The sequence below is a fragment of the Aspergillus ruber genome (genome assembly GCF_000600275.1).
Source record: "Aspergillus ruber CBS 135680 unplaced genomic scaffold scaffold00001, whole genome shotgun sequence".
In the NCBI taxonomy this organism is placed as follows: Eukaryota; Fungi; Ascomycota; class Eurotiomycetes; order Eurotiales; family Aspergillaceae; genus Aspergillus; species Aspergillus ruber.
In genome coordinates this window covers 744449-762915 of record NW_024467297.1, presented here as the reverse complement: position 1 = coordinate 762915, position 18467 = coordinate 744449, and the positions used below count along the sequence as shown (strand labels likewise).

Sequence of the window (18467 nt, the reverse complement as noted above, 5' to 3'; positions counted from 1 at the left end):
GTGGGTTGTTCCCAGTGCGATGTTGTTGTGGTAGTCGGGGTTCAAGGCGGAGGTTAGCTGATATGTTTGGCCGCACCGTAAAGGGACACAGCTAGGACTACACGAGAAACAATGTACGGAGCATATATTAAATAAATCTGCAATTGGTGTGAACGTATTATAGTTTAATTTCAAGGTCTATCCCGGGGAAATCATCCAACGCCTATGCCATGCTAATTGTAAGGTTTAATCGGGTATCTTAACAGTGTACGAACCATCATTATGGGCCTAATACTCCTTCTCAAAGAGTTTCTGGATTGGTTTCGCGGCCTAGAGGGGGTCAAATTAGCAGCGTTCAACAAATCATAGTTTCATAAGGCAATACGCACATCGATAAACCGCTCCAGATCCTGGTCCAAACTGGCCAGGTCGTCTTTGCGCTTCTTGTTCTCTGCGATCAGAGCCTGTTTGCGCTTCAACAGCTCCTGTCGAGCTTGTTCAAGCTTCTCCCGTTCAGCATGTTCGTGGTTGATACGCGCGATCATAAGTTCATGTTCGTTGGATTCTTCGTGTTCGGGGTGTAGGGCCAGAAACTCTTCGACGGGGATCAAGGGCAGCGAGAGGTATTTGTGACTGGACCTTGTTAGTACGATATCGTAGCATTTCCCCGTGTCCACCAACATACTCGTAAGACTCGCAAGCCGCAATCTCCCCTGTCAGATGTCTCTGCTCATAGTACAAATTCTGCAGCTGAAGATGTAACCGATCAATCTCCTGGCGCGCCTCTGCTGTCAATTGTTTCGTATCCCGAACCCCGAAGATCGCGTCGCGATTCTGACCCCGGAGCTGGGCCAGTACGGCAAATAACTGCTTTTGTTGTCTAGATACTGCGAGAGCCAGGTTCTCTGGAGGCTCAGACGATGAGGCATCCGCCGTGGGATTGAGCAAGGACAGCAGCTTCTGACATTGTTCCCGGGTTTCGGCACTGGTCTGCAGCACGGGCAATAAAGACGGATCGGTGACGATCTCGTTAATCGCCATGGTCGCGAACAAGAAGAAAAGTAAAAAGAAGACAGCGACAAAGGCAAGGCGAAGATCCGAAGCAAAACCGAAGTTGACGTTATCCGAATGGAGAAGAACTGGTGGGAAAAACAGACAAAACGTGGAGAATGGAAAGCGCTGAATGGACTGTATTCCGGAATACTATGTTGAAGTAAGACTGACGGATTCTCGAATAAGAACCGGATGTGAGAGCATGTATTACTTGTAGTAACTGTTGCAGCGAGCGACTTTTCAATACGAACCTCCGATCTTTTCCCCTCCTCCAGCCTTCTCTTTCTCACACTCTTTAAATTCTTACTTTTTCCCTCCTTCAGCCCTGCAGTTCGTCTGCAAAAGTACCAAATACTCCGGAGTATATTTGGCCTTCCTTGCTCCTTTTCTTTTTTTGTTCTCTTTTCTCTCCTTGCTTCGTATTCTTTCCTTATATTCTACCCCGGAATACCACCTTGGGCTGTCTCTCTTGCCGCTGGGGTCCCCGACACCCAACCGACGCCCGCCCGAACTCAACAAAACGGCCGGTACATATATACAACAACCACTGTACAGCGACTATACTTCAAAACAACAAAAGGAATGCGAATCACATAATCCGAGTCAGTCATACGAAGAAGAAACCCAATCGGAATGGCTTGCTCCGCGCAATCCATGACTATCGAGTCGTATCCTGATATCCCCGACGTCGCCGATGTCGCCGCCTCTTCGGCCACCCCTCAAGAAGACACCTCGTTGCTACGAGACCGGACGCGCAGGCACTCCTTCCACAATGCCAGGAAGAACTCCTGTGATTATGATGGGGATGCGGTTTACCTGAGGGTAAGTCTTGTGAATTCCTTGCCACCCGGTGAGGCGATTCTAATCTGAATTAGGTTGAACTCTTCCTCGCCGAGTTGGAACGCCGCATGCACTGGATCGAACAATACCGGAAGTCACACATGGTTCAGATTGATGCCAGTCTCCGCAGAGGTTATGCGACACTCGAGGCGGTCAGGGATTCTTGCTCCTACGCTTCCGGAGAACTCATGGGCAGCGGCAAAAAGAGAGCCAAGATTCTGGTCGAGACCCTCGAGGGCCGCTACAATGAGGCTCTGGTGACAAAGGAGACCCTGGAACAGAAGGCCCAGGCAGGCGTTCGTCTCATGGAGTCGTTCTTGTCCGAGCTGGAATCTCGAGCGCATGCGGTCCGGGACCGTGGTATCTATGGTGCGATCGATGACGGCTGGAAGGCAATGGACTCGAAATTGGGTGAAGTGGTCGATGAAGGAATGGAACGGGCTCGACGAGCGAAGGATGCAATGCGCGAGAACATTGATCGTGCTATCGAACTGGCACAGCAGAAACGGTTGATCGCCTATGCCGATCTGCCTCACCCTTGGCGCATCAACCCGCATATCCTCCAGGGCTATCGATTCAACTCTTCCAAGGTGGAATGCTTTACATCGGTTTTCTCATTTTCCAACGAAATGGTGAACATCTGGTCGCACCTCATCGGTCTGTTCATCGTTCTGTCGGTGGCATTCTATTTCTATCCGTTGAACCCCAACTTCCACTTGAGCACCAAGACCGATGTGACCATTGCCGCCGTCTTCTTCTTCGCTGCATGCAAGTGCCTGGTCTGCAGCACCCTCTGGCATACCATGAACAGCATTGCCAACCAGCCGCTCATGGAACGATTCGCCTGTGTCGACTACACCGGGATTTCCATGCTGGTGGCGGCGTCGATCGTGACAACGGAATACACGGCTTTCTACTGTGAGCCTGTTTCGCGATGGACGTACATCCTTGCCACCATGTGCCTTGGAATTGGTGGTGTCGTTCTTCCGTGGCACCCGACGTTTAATCGAGCGGATCTCGCTTGGGCTCGCGTGGCATTCTACGTTACCCTTGCTCTGACGGGCTTCGCTCCTTTGGCACAATTGACATATACCAGAGGCTTTTCCTGGTGCTTGTATTTCTACGCCCCTGTCGTGAAGAGCATTCTAGTTTACTTTGCCGGTGCCTGTGTCTATGCCTCACAAGTCCCGGAACGCTGGCGTCCTGGTTTGTTTGACTATGTGGGCGGCAGCCACAACATCTGGCATTTCGCTGTGCTTGGTGGGATCCTGTTCCACTACTGTGCGATGCAAGACCTCTTCGCTCATGCCTTCGTGAGAGCCAAAGGAGAATGTCCCAACCTGACCGCGTAAGGCGGTTTGTCAATACATTAATGCATATGACCGACTATGAGTGAAGATATATGAACCAAAAGTATTGGACTCTTGCTAGGTACGGATGGCCAGGTCTTCTCCATGCAAAGACTGCACGTTCCCTGTCCTGACCTTTTCTGTCACGTCTTCTCTCTTCTTTCCCTTCCTCTTTTCTTCAATTCTTGCATGGATGGAGTATTATGGCATTTGCTTTCTTAGACTTTCGTTTGCTGCTTTACATCCAAGTCTTATTTTTCGGTTCGGCTTGGGGATAGACTGGTGCATAGAGCAGTTTTCGTTTCTTTCCACTTCTTATCCTTTTTCTCTTTCCTTTTTTCCTTCTTTCCTTCCTTTCTCCCTTTCTTCCTTCTTTCTTTCTTTCACATACTTTTTCTTGCCATTTTGCCAGTACATACGCATGGTCGAAATGTAGCTACTTTGTCTCTGGAACTTCTTACAAATAATGAACGATTTTGGATATAACATGATAGTCTTCCTGGCATCTAGCGTAGTTTTGAAGCAATGGTCTATTCTATTCTCATGTACTGACGGCCTCTGCAACTCGCAAGTTTGGCATGCGCATCGAACCCAGTTCGTTATGGCGCCAATGTATCCATAATGGCGAGTACAAAGACTGGGTAACGGCTTGAATCGGGTGCCCACGCTAGTCTTCAATAGCCGGCGCGCATTGGTGCCTTGACATTGCCAAATATGGTCTTTGGGTATCAAAATGGTATATGCTTTTGAATAAGCTTCTATAATGAAATCACGAGTCCTCCTTCTTGTCCTCAATGGCCGCTTCACGCTTTTTGAAATGACCCTGCATCCAGCAACGATACATCTTGAGTTTGCGGTTTCGGTTGACAATCAGACGACGGTCAACACCCAGGTTGAGGATCTCGAAAAGGCCATCATTTTGGCCAGTGCAGATCGGCTGAGAGGGTTTGGCGTTCTCTTGCTTCTCATCAGACTGATTCTCGCTTCTTGAATCTTCTTGTGAGGTTCCAGGCTCGGTTCCTGGCTTAGTGACTTCGTATTCGCTTTGGTCGACAAAGGGAATGCCCTTCTCTGGTGTCCATTCACTCCATATGTACTCCAATTCGGACTTTTCGAAAAAGTACACCCGTGTGCCGTCTCCGCGGACGTAGAAGTTGTCTGCCAGATACCGGCCCTTTTTGAACCGCACCTGCGCAAGGTCTCCCCGACCGTAGTCACGGAACAGAACCTGACCACCAGGCTTCAACACACGGTGGATGTTGCGCATGGCCTGATCCCACTGATTGGGATTAAGGGCCGAGAAGATGAAGATCAACACGACAACATCCACTGACTCATCTGCCAACCCCGGAGGCAGCGAATCACTCTCCTCCGTCTTCACAGCAGCCACATCCCACACGTCCGCCGTGATATGCTTGGGATTATAATGCTCACTCTCCCTCATAACCTGGACTGCCGTCTTCGAAAAATCACACGCATGAACCTTTAAACTCTCATTCTCATTATTCACCACCAACGGAAACGCCGTATTCCCCGCCCCAGCCCCAACCTCCAACACAACCTTCCCTCCCGCATCCGCCCTCGTTACCTCGGCGAGAACCGGAAACTCCTGCCTCAACCACTTACGATCTTTGAAGAAATTCGCCGTGTTGTTCTTGTAGAACAGATTCCACCATTTGGCCGGGTCTGCGTTGAAGCGCCAGCGGTCGAAGTCGGAAACGGGGGATTCGCGCTGTTTGGAGTATTGGACTTCGGCGAAGGCTTTATATTCGTCATCCGGCTCGACGTGGTCCCAGGCATTGAATTCAAAGACGTTGTCGCCTTGTTCTAGGTAGCGGGAGCCGAATTGGAAGGGGTCGGTGCGTTTGAGGTTGTTGGAGGGGTCGTGAGAGCGGTGCGCGGGGATCTGGGGAGGTTCGGCGCGTTGGGCGGCGGTAGTGATATCGGAGGGAATAGTTTCGAGAGTAGATTCGGGAGTGTCAGGGGGTGGTGATGTAGCTGCCGGTGTCATTTCGGCGGTTGTACAGGGAGACTGTAGACTGTAGAGTGAACAGTGAGGCGGGGGTGAAGAAAAAAAAGTTCCTGTCAGCCTCAGGCACCTCTCCGGGGAATCTTATCAGCAGTGAATTCTCAACCAATCGGAAAACAATATGAAACGTGACTGCCTTGCCTGAGGCTCTTATTCACTACGAAGGATTCACTCTTGATTCCTCACAGCCTCATCCCCTCTCGCTGTTTTCTGTCATTTTCTCTTCTCGTGGATCTCGCACATTTTGCATTCTTCATTCTGACAGCCATCGATCAGATTATCTCATTTTGTGCATGTTTGAGCCCACATCTGTACTTGCATATCTACTGCGGAGCTCAGACCAGCATCAGGCCCGCATCGATCTATTACCTACTAAATTGATGCCCTGATCGATCTTGTATTCCAATTTTGAAACGGTGAAATGGGACTATTCAGTGGTTTTTGCTGCTGCTTTGGCCGCGCTCCCACTCCCACTCCAGGCATGATAGAACAAAGTCCCGCTCGACCAGTACCTCTTCAAAGCGGACAAAATGAGCAGTTCCAGAGCCATACTCATAACCAATTTCCCAATGGAATGGCCGCTTATATTGGCAATCTCAACATCAGGAATGATGAGGGTTATACACCCACCATCCCGCTTCCTCGGTATACACCTCGTCCCATGAGTATCCGAGAGAAGACCATTGAGGGGCACATACGATCTTCCTCATCAGAACTGGAAACAGAATCAAATACAAACACACCATCCAACGAAAAGCAAAGATATCTCTACGAATACGACCATCGAGACTCTCGCGATGGCGTCACAGCCGACGACGCCTCCTCAGCATTCTCCTTCCAGAGCAGTTACGGTAACACCTCGACTGCGACGCGGGAGACGCCTCCTCCGCCGTACTCCGCTGGGGTATCGCCCACGCCGTCGAGGAGGACGACTGTGTCTGTGTCGTCTGCGATATTGCGACAGCAGCAGATGGTGAATATTGCGCAGCCGCAGGCAGTGTTTCAGAGACCGGAGTGGATGGTGAGGAGTCCAAGGTGTAGTGTTGATATTGGGGAGGAGTTTGGGGCGAGGAGGTTTTCGTGGGAGAGTCGCTAGGGTTGTGATGGGTTTGGACATTGGTATGGACTGGACATATGCTGTCTTTATTATTGTGAACGATCTATGATCGATGCATACTACTAACGCTAATTTTAATACTAATAATGGAATTGACATGTCATGGAACTATGTACGGCTATTATTAAATAACTAATGTTTAATTGAATATTCTCTTCTATGCAGTTCCCCGTAGCAATCGATATAACCACAACGCGGAACCGCCCCACACTGACAGAATGCTACTCGGATATCACTTTCCTCTCCATTCACACTACACCACCGCATTCTCTCCTCGTATTAACCATCTCCAAACCCAGACCAGAAATCAAAAAACAAAATGGCCGACGAAAAACCCCCAATCCCCGCCGAAACCGCTGCCCGCGAACAAGAAGAAAAGGACCGCAAGGCTCGCGAAGACGCCGAACAAGCCCAACTCCCCTACAAATGGACCCAGAGCATCCGCGATGTCGACGTTACGATCCCTGTCCCCGGTAACCTGAAGGGTAGGGATTTGGATATCGTGCTGGCGAAGGATAAGATTAAGGTTGCTGTGAAGGGGCAGGAGGCTATTATTGAGGTACACCCTCCACCTACCTGCCTATACCAAGCCATAACCAATAGCAAGAGCTAATATTATGTTACTGTGAAGGGCCAATTCCCCCACCCCATTCTAACTGACGAATCCTCCTGGACGCTCGAAACCACCCCAACACCCCCCGGCAAAGAAATTGCCATCCACCTCGACAAAATCAACAAGATGAACTGGTGGGCGCACGTGGTAACCACAGCTCCCAAGATCGACGTGAGCAAGATCACGCCCGAGAACTCGAACCTGGGCGATTTGGACGGGCAGACGAGGGCGATGGTCGAGAAGATGATGTATGATCAGCGGCAGAAGGAGATGGGGAAGCCGAGTAGTGAGGAGCAGAAGAAGATGGAGATTTTGAGCAAGTTTCAGGCGGAACATCCTGGTATGCTTTCCTTCTTTTCATTCTCGAGGGTTGTTGGATTGGGGGCTTGCTAATGGGTATAGAAATGGACTTTTCGAATGCGCAGATTGGGTAGGTTGGCTGTGTTGGTATGAGTTACGAATTGCCGAATGCATCATGCTGTTAAACAATAATACATTTATGCTTCACGTTGCCGGTGTTCTTCTCCACTACGCCACTACTAAAGTATATGAGTGATTGAATGACATGTCCTCTATTCCTAACGTATAAACCGAACATAACACATTTACTTCCCATATATTCACATTATAATCCCGGATATCTGACTCAAACAAATAAAACCCGAACACATACATCCTAGGCTGAATGCCCCCTGCGCATCCAGACAAATCAGTATGCAGAAACATGGCAAGGACGCCGTGAACACCACCTGGTGCAAATGGCCATAATGCACCCTTTAACATGACAATAAAACGAAGAAATGATAAGAAATGCGGGAAATGTTGAAAAAAAAAAGCGAAAAAAGCAAGGACTCAAGACCAACCCGACAGTCCAATATCCTCAACCTGCTCCACAGATACTCCCGGCTGTTCCTGCTCAATCGCATCGAAGAATTGCCCTGCAAACTCCGCGATCTCATTCGCAAGTTTATTATCAAGAATCCCCTCCAACGCTCGCATGTCCTTCTTCCACTTTCGCTCCCGTCGTGCCTTCTCCTCGATTAGTCGTCGACACGTCCCGTCTCGCTCGTAGTTCCGGGCACAGTTCGGACAGAGATAGTTCGATTCGCAGTATGAGCAGTTGCAGGGCGGGTTCCGCGAGACGCAGTCTTGGCACACGTTCACTGAGCAAGATGTACATTCGAAGAGGAGGCTGCCACAGCGTTGGCGGTGATCGCCTACTACGCGGTGCTGGGGGCAGAAGAATGACTGGCATCCCTGCCATTTTGGGGGTTCCATTGGTGAGTCGCAATATAGAGATGACGGGGACGATGAGCGAGAGCCATTCGAGTTCGAGGCGGAAAAGCTCCTTGAACTGCGCCGTACGAGCTCGCCAGATTCAGTAAGATCTGTATGCGGAATTACAGGAGTGTTCAATTCAGTCAGATTATCGCCCAGCTGATCGTCCGTGAAGCTGCTCGTGATCGAATCAACCACGCGTTGTGTCCGATAAGGCAGATCAAATCCAGAAGTGGGCCTTGCTTGTGGAAGGTGGTCTAAAGAATTAGTGCCATCCTGTTCCTGAATGGCCAGCTTTTCCATAGCAAGATCGCGATATCCACATATCCGCAGACGCAGCCCCCGGAGGTCGTGTTCAATGCACAATGGCTTCGAGCACGTCTTGCAATGGACTTTCCAATGAGTAGAATCATAGCACTCCTGACACAGATTCCGCGGGCAGGGCGAGATCTTCCGATCTGGTGGGCCCAATAACCACTTCATCATGGCGATGTGTCCCGTCTCGAGTGAGTAATCCGGTCTTGTCGGATCACCGTAGGCGTACTTGGGGAACGTCTTATTGAACTCATTGCTCGAATATTCGACATCCTCCCAGCCCTGTCCCCGGGGCAGAGGAACGGCTCGTACTTGATCAACTTCCCTATTAGGAGTGCCAATGCTGATCCCACCGCCTCCAGAGAAGATGGGTTCTGTGCAACACCAATGGAACATGAGCGTAGGATACGAGCTGGGTTGGTTCGAAATGTAAGAGACACTGTGTGCAGGGTCCTGCATGGAACACGGTGAGACAGTCGCTCCTGGTGCCCACCAGAATGGCTGAGGAGCATCATCTACAGATGTCGATGACCGGGATGTGCGATGGACATAAGGCCTTTCGTACGCACAGCTTGCACAGAGAGTCTTCCGACACCCAATGCAGTGCATTAGAATGCTGCATTGCTCACACCGCTCCGGAATCACCTCCAAGCAATTGTCACACCGAACGTTCTCAACGAAGCGCGTGTGGCTCTGACGAAGATGGGCAGGCAAAGTTTTGCCTTCGCCCGGATCGCCTCCTTCTCCGGTCCCCAAAGCTTCGCCAAATGCCCCAGTCTCACTGTGCTCCCATAACTTTCCATCCTGCTTTGAAGGTTGGCTTCCATGGTCCACAGAGCCAATCCAATTCTTGGATCGCCAGAGCCGGTCAAAAACCACCCAGACCTCCGCAGATCCCTGGGGAACCCTCATTTGGACATATCCCCTTCGCCGGAAGCACCGTCCTGCAGGGGTAGAACACCAAGCTGTATCCGTCCAGATGCCCAGCTTGTGACAGAGCGTCACCAACTCATGCGTTGGCTCTGAGTCAGAATCCTTCCTTTGTAGAGAGGACGTGAGATATGGCCTCCGTCGATGATGACGGCATCGATAGGTGTAGAGACTCTTGAGAGCAAGCGGCTTCGTAGCGGGTGAACTACCGATATTCCGTGCCATATCCACATCATATTGTAATCCAAACATGGTAAGATACGGAACAATATGGTACTTCAGCGAGACATTCTTACACCCCCGAACAGACAGGTGCTCCAGTGTCTCCCGTCGTGAATGCAGGACCGTCGAGATCAGAATCTGGCCCGACACGGCCGTATTATCCAGTTCCAAACTCCGCAGACACGGGCTGAAGGGAATAGCCACCGTCATCAATAACTTATCGAGGGCATACGGACGTGACTGGCGTTGACTCTCTGGATCTAGATGGCCGGGGAGGACGACTCGGACAGGCGGCGGCTGCGTGCCGGATGGGTAGTATAAGCGAAACGAGAGGTATTTCCATGCTGTCGGGTAGGATTTAAGGAAGGATTGTAGATAGCGTGAGGTATGGTAGAGCTGTAAGATGGAATCCGTAGGAGACTGAAGTAAAAGAGATTCAAGAATGGGAGCATGCGTGGTAATTACTCGTTCAAATATCGATAGAGATCGCTGAGCCGGAGCCGCCGATTGCTCCAGGGCGGTTTCCACCAAGCACCGTTGCTTATCTTCCACCATGATGCTGCTGTACGACTGTAACCTGTCTGCAGATGCCGGGTTGTAAACGATAGACATAGTCTTCTATTCTTTCAAGCTGAGAGTTGGATAAGTGACGCGAGATCGCGAGCACGGCGGAGAATGCGGGAAACGCAGGACATCATAAGAAAAGGGAAAAAAGGAAAGGAGAAGAAAAGATACGCAAGGAGGGACGTGTCTTCCTTTTACTTTCTTCCTTATAAGCAGGCGATGGGCGACATGGAGAAAGCCATCCTGGGTTGTTGTTAGACGGTGTATGAAAGGAAGTGAGCGTGCCTTGTTGTGGTGTGTGCCAACTCAACAGGCGTATCATGTGATATGTTGCTTTTGCTGCCAGACGACAACAAAAAAAAAAAGAAAAAGAAAAAAAGAAAAGTCTTAGGAAAGATCAGAATTCAATTATTCATTTAGTAGCCCCTACATTCAAGTTTCTGTTGTCCATGTGGCTTCAATTATTAGGGCATCATACGCCCTGCGGAACACTCCTATACAAGTACTATACACACAGGATGCTAAAGTTAATGCTTGTCTATTGATTCTCCGACGGTGTATCCCCTTGCAATACCCTTGCGCCCTTCCACCACCAGTGTGCTATCCCGATCATCCTCGTCGTCGTCATACCGGATATCGAAATCGCTGCCCAATCCCTTCCACGTCCGCTGCGATCGTAGAAATTCTGCCCCTGGGGAAACGTTCCCGCCGATCATGGCAAGATCGCCTTTGGCCCGTCTGGCTAACGCCCGAGCAGCATTCGGTCCACTACTCGCCGCCGCAGCATCGAGCTGGGCAGAAACGCGGGGTGCAGGATCCCGCATCGGACGTGAGTGTGAGACAAGTTTGCCAGTACGCAAGTCAAATTCTGGGGGTGCGGATTCGAAGTCTGAGTCCTCTTCCTCGTCGTCGTTGTCGATGTCGCCGTCGCCGCCGGCCGCACCGTTGGTTTCCGACGAAGGGGTTTCAGTCGGTTTATCAAGGATGGCTTGAAAATCGCTCTGCCATGCTCCCGTCCAGACCCGCTCCGTATCCCCCTGGAGCGTCAATTCCAACTCATACGGGGTGATGACCGGTTTCCAAAAATCTTTGCTGTCGACCAGGGAGCTCTCCCAACAGCCAATGACCACCCAACCACCAATTTCGCTGAAATTAGCGACTTTAGCTGCGTTCAACTTGCCGACCACAAACATGTAGCTCTTCTTGCCCGCATCCGCAATCTTTTGCTTGACATGCTCCACGATGTGAAGATAGTTCTTTACGCTCAGGGTGTTGATCAAGATACCGAAAATAGGGACGGTGTTCAACGAGGTCAAGATGGCGTATCGTCGCCGCAAGGCGGCCGCTGTCGATGCCTCTAGTGGCTTCACGTCATCCTCTTCCCCCTCTGCCTTTTCCGCGGGATAAATATGGATTGCAGTGACCCGAGACGCAAGAGTCATAAGAAGGGCCGTCGGAGGGTTGGAAATATGGAAGAGCTGCCACTTTGACAACGAATCGGGGCTTTCGCGAACAGACTCCGGCACAGATCGATTTGGGATAGCAGAAGACGGGTCGTGAACGATCTCTGTAGCAAACAAGTCGGCATATCCCTCCTCCGTCAGTCGAGCATACACATTGGGAAGGTGGTCCGCGTAAGTCACATCCGCCGCCAGAATCACCTTCGTAGATGGATCTGGGTAGGTAGCCTTGAAGGCCCGAACAACCGGCTCGATAGGCAGAGGCTTATGCGTAAACACATAGATGACAGGCAATCGGGCCGTTGGCGACAAGCACGACCGTCCATAATGTACCACCACGTCCGCGTTCACATGTTCTGCAGCCACTTCGTCGACACAGCAGGTTCCGTAGGAAGTATCAGCCAAGATGTACAGTTTCGGCGTCTCGTTCGCCGGATTCTCCACCTGAAGACCAGCCACAGACTGCGCCAGGTCCGCATTGTCCGTTTCATTTGAATGACCGTTTACGCCATTGCTGGTGGTCGTTGTCGCAGGGTTCAGTCCCCGACTGAGCAGTTGGAATACCCGCGGGGCATCAGGGAGCATGTCATCGGGGAATTGTAGGGCAACTCGCTTATACCGGGCCTGGCGGATCTCTTTCAACGTGCGCTCAATATCGTATGTAATGCAGAGCTCTTCGTCGGATGCAATGCGCTGGGGATCGTGGGAGACAACGGGTTCGGTGGCTTCGAGGATTCGGTCATCGGGGGTGGACAGCACCGGTGCTGCCCCCATTTCTGCGCCCATAGTCTAGCAGAATAACAAGGGAGGCACTGCGTAGCCCCTCTTTCCTCCTGAATGTTGTCTGTTGGATTGAGGATTGATGTTAGCTGATGGGAGGAAATTTTTTTTTTCGGCGAAACCCCCCACTTCACCCCGCCATGCGAAAGGAGCCAATGGTACGGTTTGTGATTAACATATAGGAACGACACTGCATTCATACTTAAATTCTTATATTTTATGCTATCTTAAACTCATTGGTATATACAGATCACCCTATGCTAAATTAATAGTTACAGATCTGCGCGCGCGGGTTCTCCAGCCCAAACTCTCCGAATCAACTCGCGGATCGGACCACGCTCAATTGGCCGGGGGTTCCAGTACGGGTTGCTTACGGCAATTTCAGCAGCCTTATCAATGCCATCTTCCTTCATTCCAAAGTCTTGGGCTCCCCGCTTGACCTTCAGCTTCTCCAGTAAGACGTTCAACCCGTGGATCGCATCCCCGTTGCTTTCGGGAAGAGCGTCTGCCAGCTTCTTCATAGCCTCAGGGATTTTGGGCGCATTGTATGAGATAGCATGCGGCAGCACAGCAGTGTGAGTCTCTGCGTGGGGCAGGTTGAAGCTGCCTCCGAGAGTGTGGCAGAGCTTGTGGTGGATGGACATGCCCACGCTACCTAGACAGGTTCCGCACAGCCAGGCGCCGTAGAGGGCCAGGGAGCGAGCAGATTGAGAAGATGGGTTCTCAACAATTTCGGGGAGAGAGCTGGCCAAGGCTCGAGTTCCTTCAATGGCCATCAGGTTGATGACGGGGTTGGTGTTGCGGGCGTAGAGAGCCTCGACTGGAAGCATCATTAGCTTGATGCGCTTTTAGCCATAGATAGTGGTAAACCTACCAGCATGAGCAATGGCATTGACACCACTCGTTGCGCTCATCCCCGTGGGCAGGGTCATGGTCAAGTCGACATCATAGATCACCGTCCCGGGAAGGATCTTGGGATCAGACTTGGTCTTCTTCACTCCATCCGCTGTCTCTCCCAAAATAGGCGTCATCTCACTTCCCGCATAAGTTGTTGGGATACAGATATGCGACAGTCCTGTGCGGAAGCTAATTGCCTTTCCCAGACCAATGGTGCTGCCACCCCCGATGGAAATGACCGAATCAGCGCCCTTCTGCTGCGCAAATTGGACGGCCGCATCGGTGACATGCGTGGGCGTGTGCATCGTAGCATCCGAGAAGATGCCTGCGATCTGGTCCTTCAGGACATTTTTGACGGTCTCAGCCTGGCTGGTCTGCTGCGGTGTCGAGAGGACCAGGGGCAGCTTGAGGTTAAGATGGGCGATCTCATCAGGGAGTTTCTGGATGGTGCCACTGCCGAAGATGACCCGGCCGGGATTGGCGTTGTATTCAAATGCGTCCATTATGTAGATTTGCCTGGTGAAGAGCAAATGGTGGATGAGAGGAGGAGGATGAGAAGGAAACACTAAATAAGACCCAGTGCTGCTTGATCATCATGAATAATCCTGATCGCAACCCTTAAATCCATCTTTATTTTCTCTCCACATGCTCTTCCGTGGGTCTCGTCGCGGGGCTTCGAGGTTTCGGCAGTTGAGGTGAGGTTCGGATTTCCGGATATGGTTTATTAATGAAGTTGTAGAACAGTGGAAAAATTCCGCTCATAGGAAATAGAGTAGAAGTGCATAACAGTAGCTTTATGTATTAGAAGAGCTAGATTTTGTCTATTTACGTCTACTTCATACTCCTTCGATATGTGCTTGTGGTCCGTAGACTCCAAAGTATCGATGCTTTACAGCTATGCAATTTCAAGATAGGGTATCAATCAATCAAGACCATCAAATGCCATGATTTGCTGTCCTCCCTTGCGGTCCTTGCCCTTGGCCTTCTTTCGCTTCCGGCGGGACTTGTCACCGGATCGGCTCTCGCGGTCACTGTCATCTTCCGAGTCATCGTTGCTACCTTCGCTGTCACTACCCATCATATCGACATCGCCAGAATCTTCCACGTTTAAAGCTTCGTGCCAGACTTTCACCACCTGGCCGCCACCGCTGACCATGCGACCTTCAGCATCAAACCCCAACCCCACAACGCCTTCAGTCTCATCGTGCATGACGGACGAGACAACCTTATTGGGGCCAATGCCGACGAACTTAACTACACCGGTGCCCACACCGACCGCAACCATCTTGCCCTTTCCAAGGTCATCTGGGACGACACTAATGGCTTCCAAGGTCTCTCCCTCAGAGCCAGAACGGTCGACGTAAATCCGCTCGTCTTGATCATCCCAAGCGCCCTTCTCCCAGAGCGTTAACACTCCGCTAGAACCACCGATAATGACCTTTTCACCGCGGCTGCTTCCGCTGGATGGCAACCCGCTGATGTAAGTGGAGCTGATCAGTTCTTCCTCCTGATCTTCGCTGCGCATCATAACTCCGCGTCGTAGATCCGTCACGGCCAATGTTGTGCCTCCGGTCGAAATCCATTGCTTGCTGAAGCCTGATGTACTGGTATCCGACGCCGGTAGGGGAGTGAGGGATGAGATGTAATCGTCGTGAGGATGATGTGATTGTTCCGGACGCGCCGAAACAGACGAGTAGGGTTTGCGAAGGTCATAGAGATGCAATGCGCTTGAGTCTGTAGCGAGAAGAAGAGTCTGGGGGGACAGAGCATGGACGACTGTCGGAGCATCGACGGAGCTACAATATAGAAAACAGCACCGTTAGCCAAGCCATTGAACCACAAAATAGCGTACAAGATCCATTAAGATCCAACTGGTAAAAGAAACTAACCCATCTTTCTCTGTGGGAATCGCAATTTTGTTTTCCACAACTCCGGTCTCCGCCTTCGCAGCTTTCACCAAGCCGTCTGTCCCTGCGGAGTACAGTGTCTCCCCGTCAATGCCAAACCCTAAAGTTCGGCAGCTGCCCTTGTGCCGTCTTGTCCTCCACATGGTATCAATATGACCCTTGCCGTTCCGCGACGACGAGTTCGACGCGACATCGTTGTCGTCGCTGTCGACCTCGTCCGACGGAAGTCGAAAAGTTTGCACATGGCCAGTCGAAAGTCCGACAGAGACAACGGGTTCTCTGGGATGAAGGGCCTGCGCGAATAAATCCGCAGACAGCGGAAGTGTACAGACCGTGTCAAACATGGCGTGGAAGAGTTGCAATGGTTTTTTTCTTCTTACTTTCAAGAGCAGCTCCGAGTCGATTGCCCTTTTTAGTGAACCCGGACCGAGAATGTTCCGGTGCATCTGTACGGACTAGTATAACTGAGAACAGAAATTTGACAGCCACATTTAATTTTTTAACATTTTTAAAAGACAGATTGAAGAATAGAATTTAATACAGGATTCTTGAGAATCCCCCAATCATACCACTAACAGAGTATCGGTTCATGCCCGCCTCGATATACGTCGATCAAACGTTTTACGACGAAGCAGAAAAGGTCGAGTTGATGGCTCCGAACTTGATACCCGAGAAAGTCACCGTGGAATCGGCAGCACTCTTCTCAACATCGCTGGGAGCGCCAGAGCCTTTGGCGCAAGTCCCACGCTTAACACCGGGGTCGCTCTCGGTAGCGTTAGTCGGGTAGGAGCTGTCGAGCCAGAGCGCGTTGGCGTAGTGGTCATCCCACAGACTCAGGACAAGGACCATGCCGTTGGCCATGGCATCGCCCATCTTGGAGAGGCCACCCTTCTGCGCGAAGACGTCATCGTCACCGAAAGCCTTCTTCTGGTCCGTGCAGAAGTCGGAGGTGATGGAGTTGCCCGTGACACCGTCGATGTTAGAAGCAGCGTTAGCAATGACCTTGCCGTCCTGGACATAGAAGCGCTTGATCTCCGAAAGGGTTCCAGAGTCGGTACCGTCATCAGTGATGAATTGGGTCACCACCGTCATCTTCTTGGTGGTGTCGACGATCTTGTTCGGGCCGAAGTACGACTCGTTGCCCATACGGAAGGGGTTGAAGTCACAGCCGTCAGGGTCGCAGTTTCCTCCATAGCGCTCGCCAGAGTAGGTTCCGCCACAGTTGTCTCCATTGCACATGGTCTGTTCGAGGTCGCTGCAAGGGTGGGGCGTGACAGCCGTGGAAATCTTGTTGGCCTCCCAGATATCCAACTCGGGGCAGCAAGAGCCATGGTTGCCAGTGCCGGCGTTCTTATCATTTTCTTGGGCCTCCCAGCCTTCGACGTTGCCCTGGTTTAGTTATTAGCCATGAGAATCCGCGGAAACAAGACAGGATATCTTACCTGGCCGTTAATGAACTTCATATCCCTTGGGCACTGCGAATCACAGTATCCAGTACCGTACTTGGCACCAGCCTTGTTGCCATCATACTTGGAGAGTCCACCATCCGCATCCATGGAGCTGAAGTACAGAGCACCGTTCAGGCCACAAGGCAGCTCTGAGACATCGACATCGAAAGTGAACTCGGAGTTGGTCAAGTTAAACATCTGGTAAGTGCTGTCATCCTCCATCAAGTACAACCGCGATCCGACGTTGGAGTCTTGAACGAAGGTCAAAGTCAGGGCGTCGCCGTCAGAGCTGATACCATAGGTGCCCTCGTAATCAGCTCCGTCAAGGGCGCAATTCTGAGCGCAAGTCTTGTCGTCAGGGCAAAGGCTCTCGTCCCACTGTATTCCTCTGTTACTCACGGTTTTATCTTTTCAGCATGATAGAGACTTACCGAGTTACCGGTGTAGCAGTTGTCGTAACCATCGGTCGAGTGGACCCAACGCCAGTTGGCGTCAAGGACCACAGAGCCCTTCTGTTCCGTGCAGCCATCCGCTGTACACTTCTGCCAGTTCAAAGAAGGGTGGTTCTCTTCCTTCTGTGTCCCAGCCTGCTGGGCACTAGCAACTGCCAAAAGGGAAGAGATAAGGAGTGCGCGGTTATACATATTTTGAACTGGAAAGTAATATAAGCATAAAAAAAAAAAAAAAAAAAGAAATGGGAGAGAGAGAATGAAAGTCTTTGTTATCTGGCCCGCAGAATTGATTGAATGATCCCAAAACTAGGAGGAACTATATCCTTTTATAGCCAACGGAATGCCCTGTTCCCGCTCCATTCTATTTGATACTTTTTAATTGACTCGTTTCAAAGTGATAGACATTACTCCTTGGTCATTGGCATTGCCATCTAGCAGTGATTCCGATCTCTTTAACCCAATCATGCGTTTTGATTGGGTTGTGTGGGCAGAGCTCCTGCTCGTTTTCAATATATGGTATGCGGACGGCGCTCCAAGCTGTTCGGTTAATTTAACCCCGGATAAATATGGCAATCAATTTGAAGACTGGATATAATCGATCTCAGTTGCTTCTTGGACTTTGTTCCAGGGCGATATGGATTTGCTCAGACTCAGATAGCAGTCTGATCCTAGGACTTCTTTGACACTTAGCCTTCCCATATCGGTAACCAATGCAGAGCCTACGTAAGGCCGCATATGGTCTGTTCCTGCCAGAGACGGATGCTGATTCTGCAAGTATGGCCCGATGAGAGTTGATTAACTCGTTCCTTACACTTATTGACCTGGCATCTGCAGGGACCAGAACCTCAGCGCGAAACGGAAACGATAGATAAGATGAAGGATCGATAGATCATCGATTTCTTCTCGTTGTGCCTGTAGATCCCTGGGGTCCAGGGCGACACTGTCCATTGAGCTGAATACTTTTATATGAGGTTGTCTGAAGTTGAGTATGCGCCCTATCTTGATTGTCGGCTCCGGATGGTGGCGGTGGATAGATTAATCTCGAGAGCGTCTCTTTGGCCCTACCAGGCAAGGATGCGCCCAACAATGTCAGTTGGTGTTTTGAATTGAGTTCACAAACACTTTGTTTAGCTTTGTATATTTTAGACAGCGGACGTTGTATCTCTGACACTTCCTTGTTTCAGATATCTATCAGCGCTTACCGCATTGAGCCTTTCAGGCACATTGTTCCAAC

At 50.8% G+C, this 18467-nt stretch overlaps 10 protein-coding genes across 10 annotated transcripts; 3 read left to right on the top strand and 7 right to left on the bottom strand.

Annotated features, from left to right (window-relative positions):
• Positions 1-116: 116 nt before the first annotated feature.
• EURHEDRAFT_407637 (uncharacterized protein) lies at positions 117-1362 on the bottom strand. The gene is made up of 3 exons (XM_040780616.1): positions 665-1362; positions 369-612; positions 117-309 (listed from the first exon to the last, which is right to left on the bottom strand). Exons 1-3 carry the CDS (start codon positions 1018-1020, stop codon positions 268-270), a joined length of 642 nt encoding a protein of 213 aa, XP_040643337.1. The 5' UTR covers positions 1021-1362; the 3' UTR covers positions 117-267.
• On the top strand, positions 1327-3456 carry EURHEDRAFT_25311 (hemolysin III family protein). Its single transcript, XM_040778116.1, has 2 exons — positions 1327-1854; positions 1908-3456. Exons 1-2 carry the CDS (start codon positions 1666-1668, stop codon positions 3222-3224), a joined length of 1506 nt encoding a protein of 501 aa, XP_040643336.1. The 5' UTR covers positions 1327-1665; the 3' UTR covers positions 3225-3456.
• Positions 3457-3703: 247 nt separating this feature from the next.
• On the bottom strand, positions 3704-5263 carry EURHEDRAFT_407634 (tRNA(Thr) (cytosine(32)-N(3))-methyltransferase). The gene has a single exon (XM_040780615.1). The coding sequence runs from the start codon at positions 5230-5232 to the stop codon at positions 3991-3993; it is 1242 nt and encodes a 413-aa protein (XP_040643335.1). The 5' UTR covers positions 5233-5263; the 3' UTR covers positions 3704-3990.
• Positions 5264-5444: 181 nt separating this feature from the next.
• On the top strand, positions 5445-6487 carry EURHEDRAFT_407633 (uncharacterized protein). Its single transcript, XM_040780614.1, has one exon. The coding sequence runs from the start codon at positions 5672-5674 to the stop codon at positions 6344-6346; it is 675 nt and encodes a 224-aa protein (XP_040643334.1). The 5' UTR covers positions 5445-5671; the 3' UTR covers positions 6347-6487.
• Positions 6488-6591: 104 nt separating this feature from the next.
• On the top strand, positions 6592-7589 carry EURHEDRAFT_407632 (NudC domain-containing protein). The gene is made up of 3 exons (XM_040780613.1): positions 6592-6926; positions 6999-7320; positions 7383-7589. Exons 1-3 carry the CDS (start codon positions 6687-6689, stop codon positions 7412-7414), a joined length of 594 nt encoding a protein of 197 aa, XP_040643333.1. The 5' UTR covers positions 6592-6686; the 3' UTR covers positions 7415-7589.
• Positions 7527-10545, bottom strand: EURHEDRAFT_407631 (uncharacterized protein). Its single transcript, XM_040780612.1, has one exon. It carries the CDS (start codon positions 10335-10337, stop codon positions 7833-7835), a length of 2505 nt encoding a protein of 834 aa, XP_040643332.1. The 5' UTR covers positions 10338-10545; the 3' UTR covers positions 7527-7832.
• A 166-nt stretch (positions 10546-10711) lies between these two features.
• On the bottom strand, positions 10712-12660 carry EURHEDRAFT_407630 (2-(3-amino-3-carboxypropyl)histidine synthase subunit 1/2). The gene has a single exon (XM_040780611.1). The coding sequence runs from the start codon at positions 12533-12535 to the stop codon at positions 10817-10819; it is 1719 nt and encodes a 572-aa protein (XP_040643331.1). The 5' UTR covers positions 12536-12660; the 3' UTR covers positions 10712-10816.
• A 141-nt stretch (positions 12661-12801) lies between these two features.
• On the bottom strand, positions 12802-13929 carry EURHEDRAFT_373566 (maleylacetate reductase; the record flags this gene model as incomplete). Its single annotated transcript, XM_040778545.1, has 2 exons — positions 12802-13349; positions 13404-13929. The coding sequence occupies 2 exons, from the start codon at positions 13927-13929 to the stop codon at positions 12802-12804; spliced, it is 1074 nt and encodes a 357-aa protein (XP_040643330.1).
• Positions 13930-14204: 275 nt separating this feature from the next.
• On the bottom strand, positions 14205-15694 carry EURHEDRAFT_407627 (WD repeat-containing protein jip5). The gene is made up of 2 exons (XM_040780610.1): positions 15316-15694; positions 14205-15222 (listed from the first exon to the last, which is right to left on the bottom strand). The coding sequence occupies exons 1-2, from the start codon at positions 15675-15677 to the stop codon at positions 14349-14351; spliced, it is 1236 nt and encodes a 411-aa protein (XP_040643329.1). The 5' UTR covers positions 15678-15694; the 3' UTR covers positions 14205-14348.
• A 260-nt stretch (positions 15695-15954) lies between these two features.
• Positions 15955-17425, bottom strand: EURHEDRAFT_446010 (glycoside hydrolase family 7 protein; the record flags this gene model as incomplete). The annotated part of the gene is made up of 3 exons (XM_040783563.1): positions 15955-16722; positions 16776-17159; positions 17213-17425. The coding sequence occupies 3 exons, from the start codon at positions 17423-17425 to the stop codon at positions 15955-15957; spliced, it is 1365 nt and encodes a 454-aa protein (XP_040643328.1).
• Positions 17426-18467: the final 1042 nt, after the last annotated feature.

Bases quoted from the DNA above. Each gene is read 5' to 3' on its own strand.
- EURHEDRAFT_407627 (XM_040780610.1), bottom strand. From the start codon at position 15,677: ATGTTTGACACGGTCTGTACACTTCCGCTGTCTGCGGATTTATTCGCG. The intron at 15,223-15,315 runs GTTAGTTTCTTT...TCTATATTGTAG, and splicing joins ATTCCCACAGAGAAAGATGG to CTCCGTCGATGCTCCGACAG.
- EURHEDRAFT_407633 (XM_040780614.1), top strand. From the start codon at position 5,672: ATGGGACTATTCAGTGGTTTTTGCTGCTGCTTTGGCCGCGCTCCCACT.
- EURHEDRAFT_407632 (XM_040780613.1), top strand. From the start codon at position 6,687: ATGGCCGACGAAAAACCCCCAATCCCCGCCGAAACCGCTGCCCGCGAA. The intron at 6,927-6,998 runs GTACACCCTCCA...GTTACTGTGAAG, and splicing joins GGCAGGAGGCTATTATTGAG to GGCCAATTCCCCCACCCCAT. The intron at 7,321-7,382 runs GTATGCTTTCCT...TAATGGGTATAG, and splicing joins GTTTCAGGCGGAACATCCTG to AAATGGACTTTTCGAATGCG.
- EURHEDRAFT_407634 (XM_040780615.1), bottom strand. From the start codon at position 5,232: ATGACACCGGCAGCTACATCACCACCCCCTGACACTCCCGAATCTACT.
- EURHEDRAFT_407630 (XM_040780611.1), bottom strand. From the start codon at position 12,535: ATGGGCGCAGAAATGGGGGCAGCACCGGTGCTGTCCACCCCCGATGAC.
- EURHEDRAFT_407637 (XM_040780616.1), bottom strand. From the start codon at position 1,020: ATGGCGATTAACGAGATCGTCACCGATCCGTCTTTATTGCCCGTGCTG. The intron at 613-664 runs GTATGTTGGTGG...AACAAGGTCCAG, and splicing joins GCGGCTTGCGAGTCTTACGA to TCACAAATACCTCTCGCTGC. The intron at 310-368 runs GTGCGTATTGCC...GACCCCCTCTAG, and splicing joins ATCTGGAGCGGTTTATCGAT to GCCGCGAAACCAATCCAGAA.
- EURHEDRAFT_25311 (XM_040778116.1), top strand. From the start codon at position 1,666: ATGGCTTGCTCCGCGCAATCCATGACTATCGAGTCGTATCCTGATATC. The intron at 1,855-1,907 runs GTAAGTCTTGTG...AATCTGAATTAG, and splicing joins GGGATGCGGTTTACCTGAGG to GTTGAACTCTTCCTCGCCGA.
- EURHEDRAFT_407631 (XM_040780612.1), bottom strand. From the start codon at position 10,337: ATGTCTATCGTTTACAACCCGGCATCTGCAGACAGGTTACAGTCGTAC.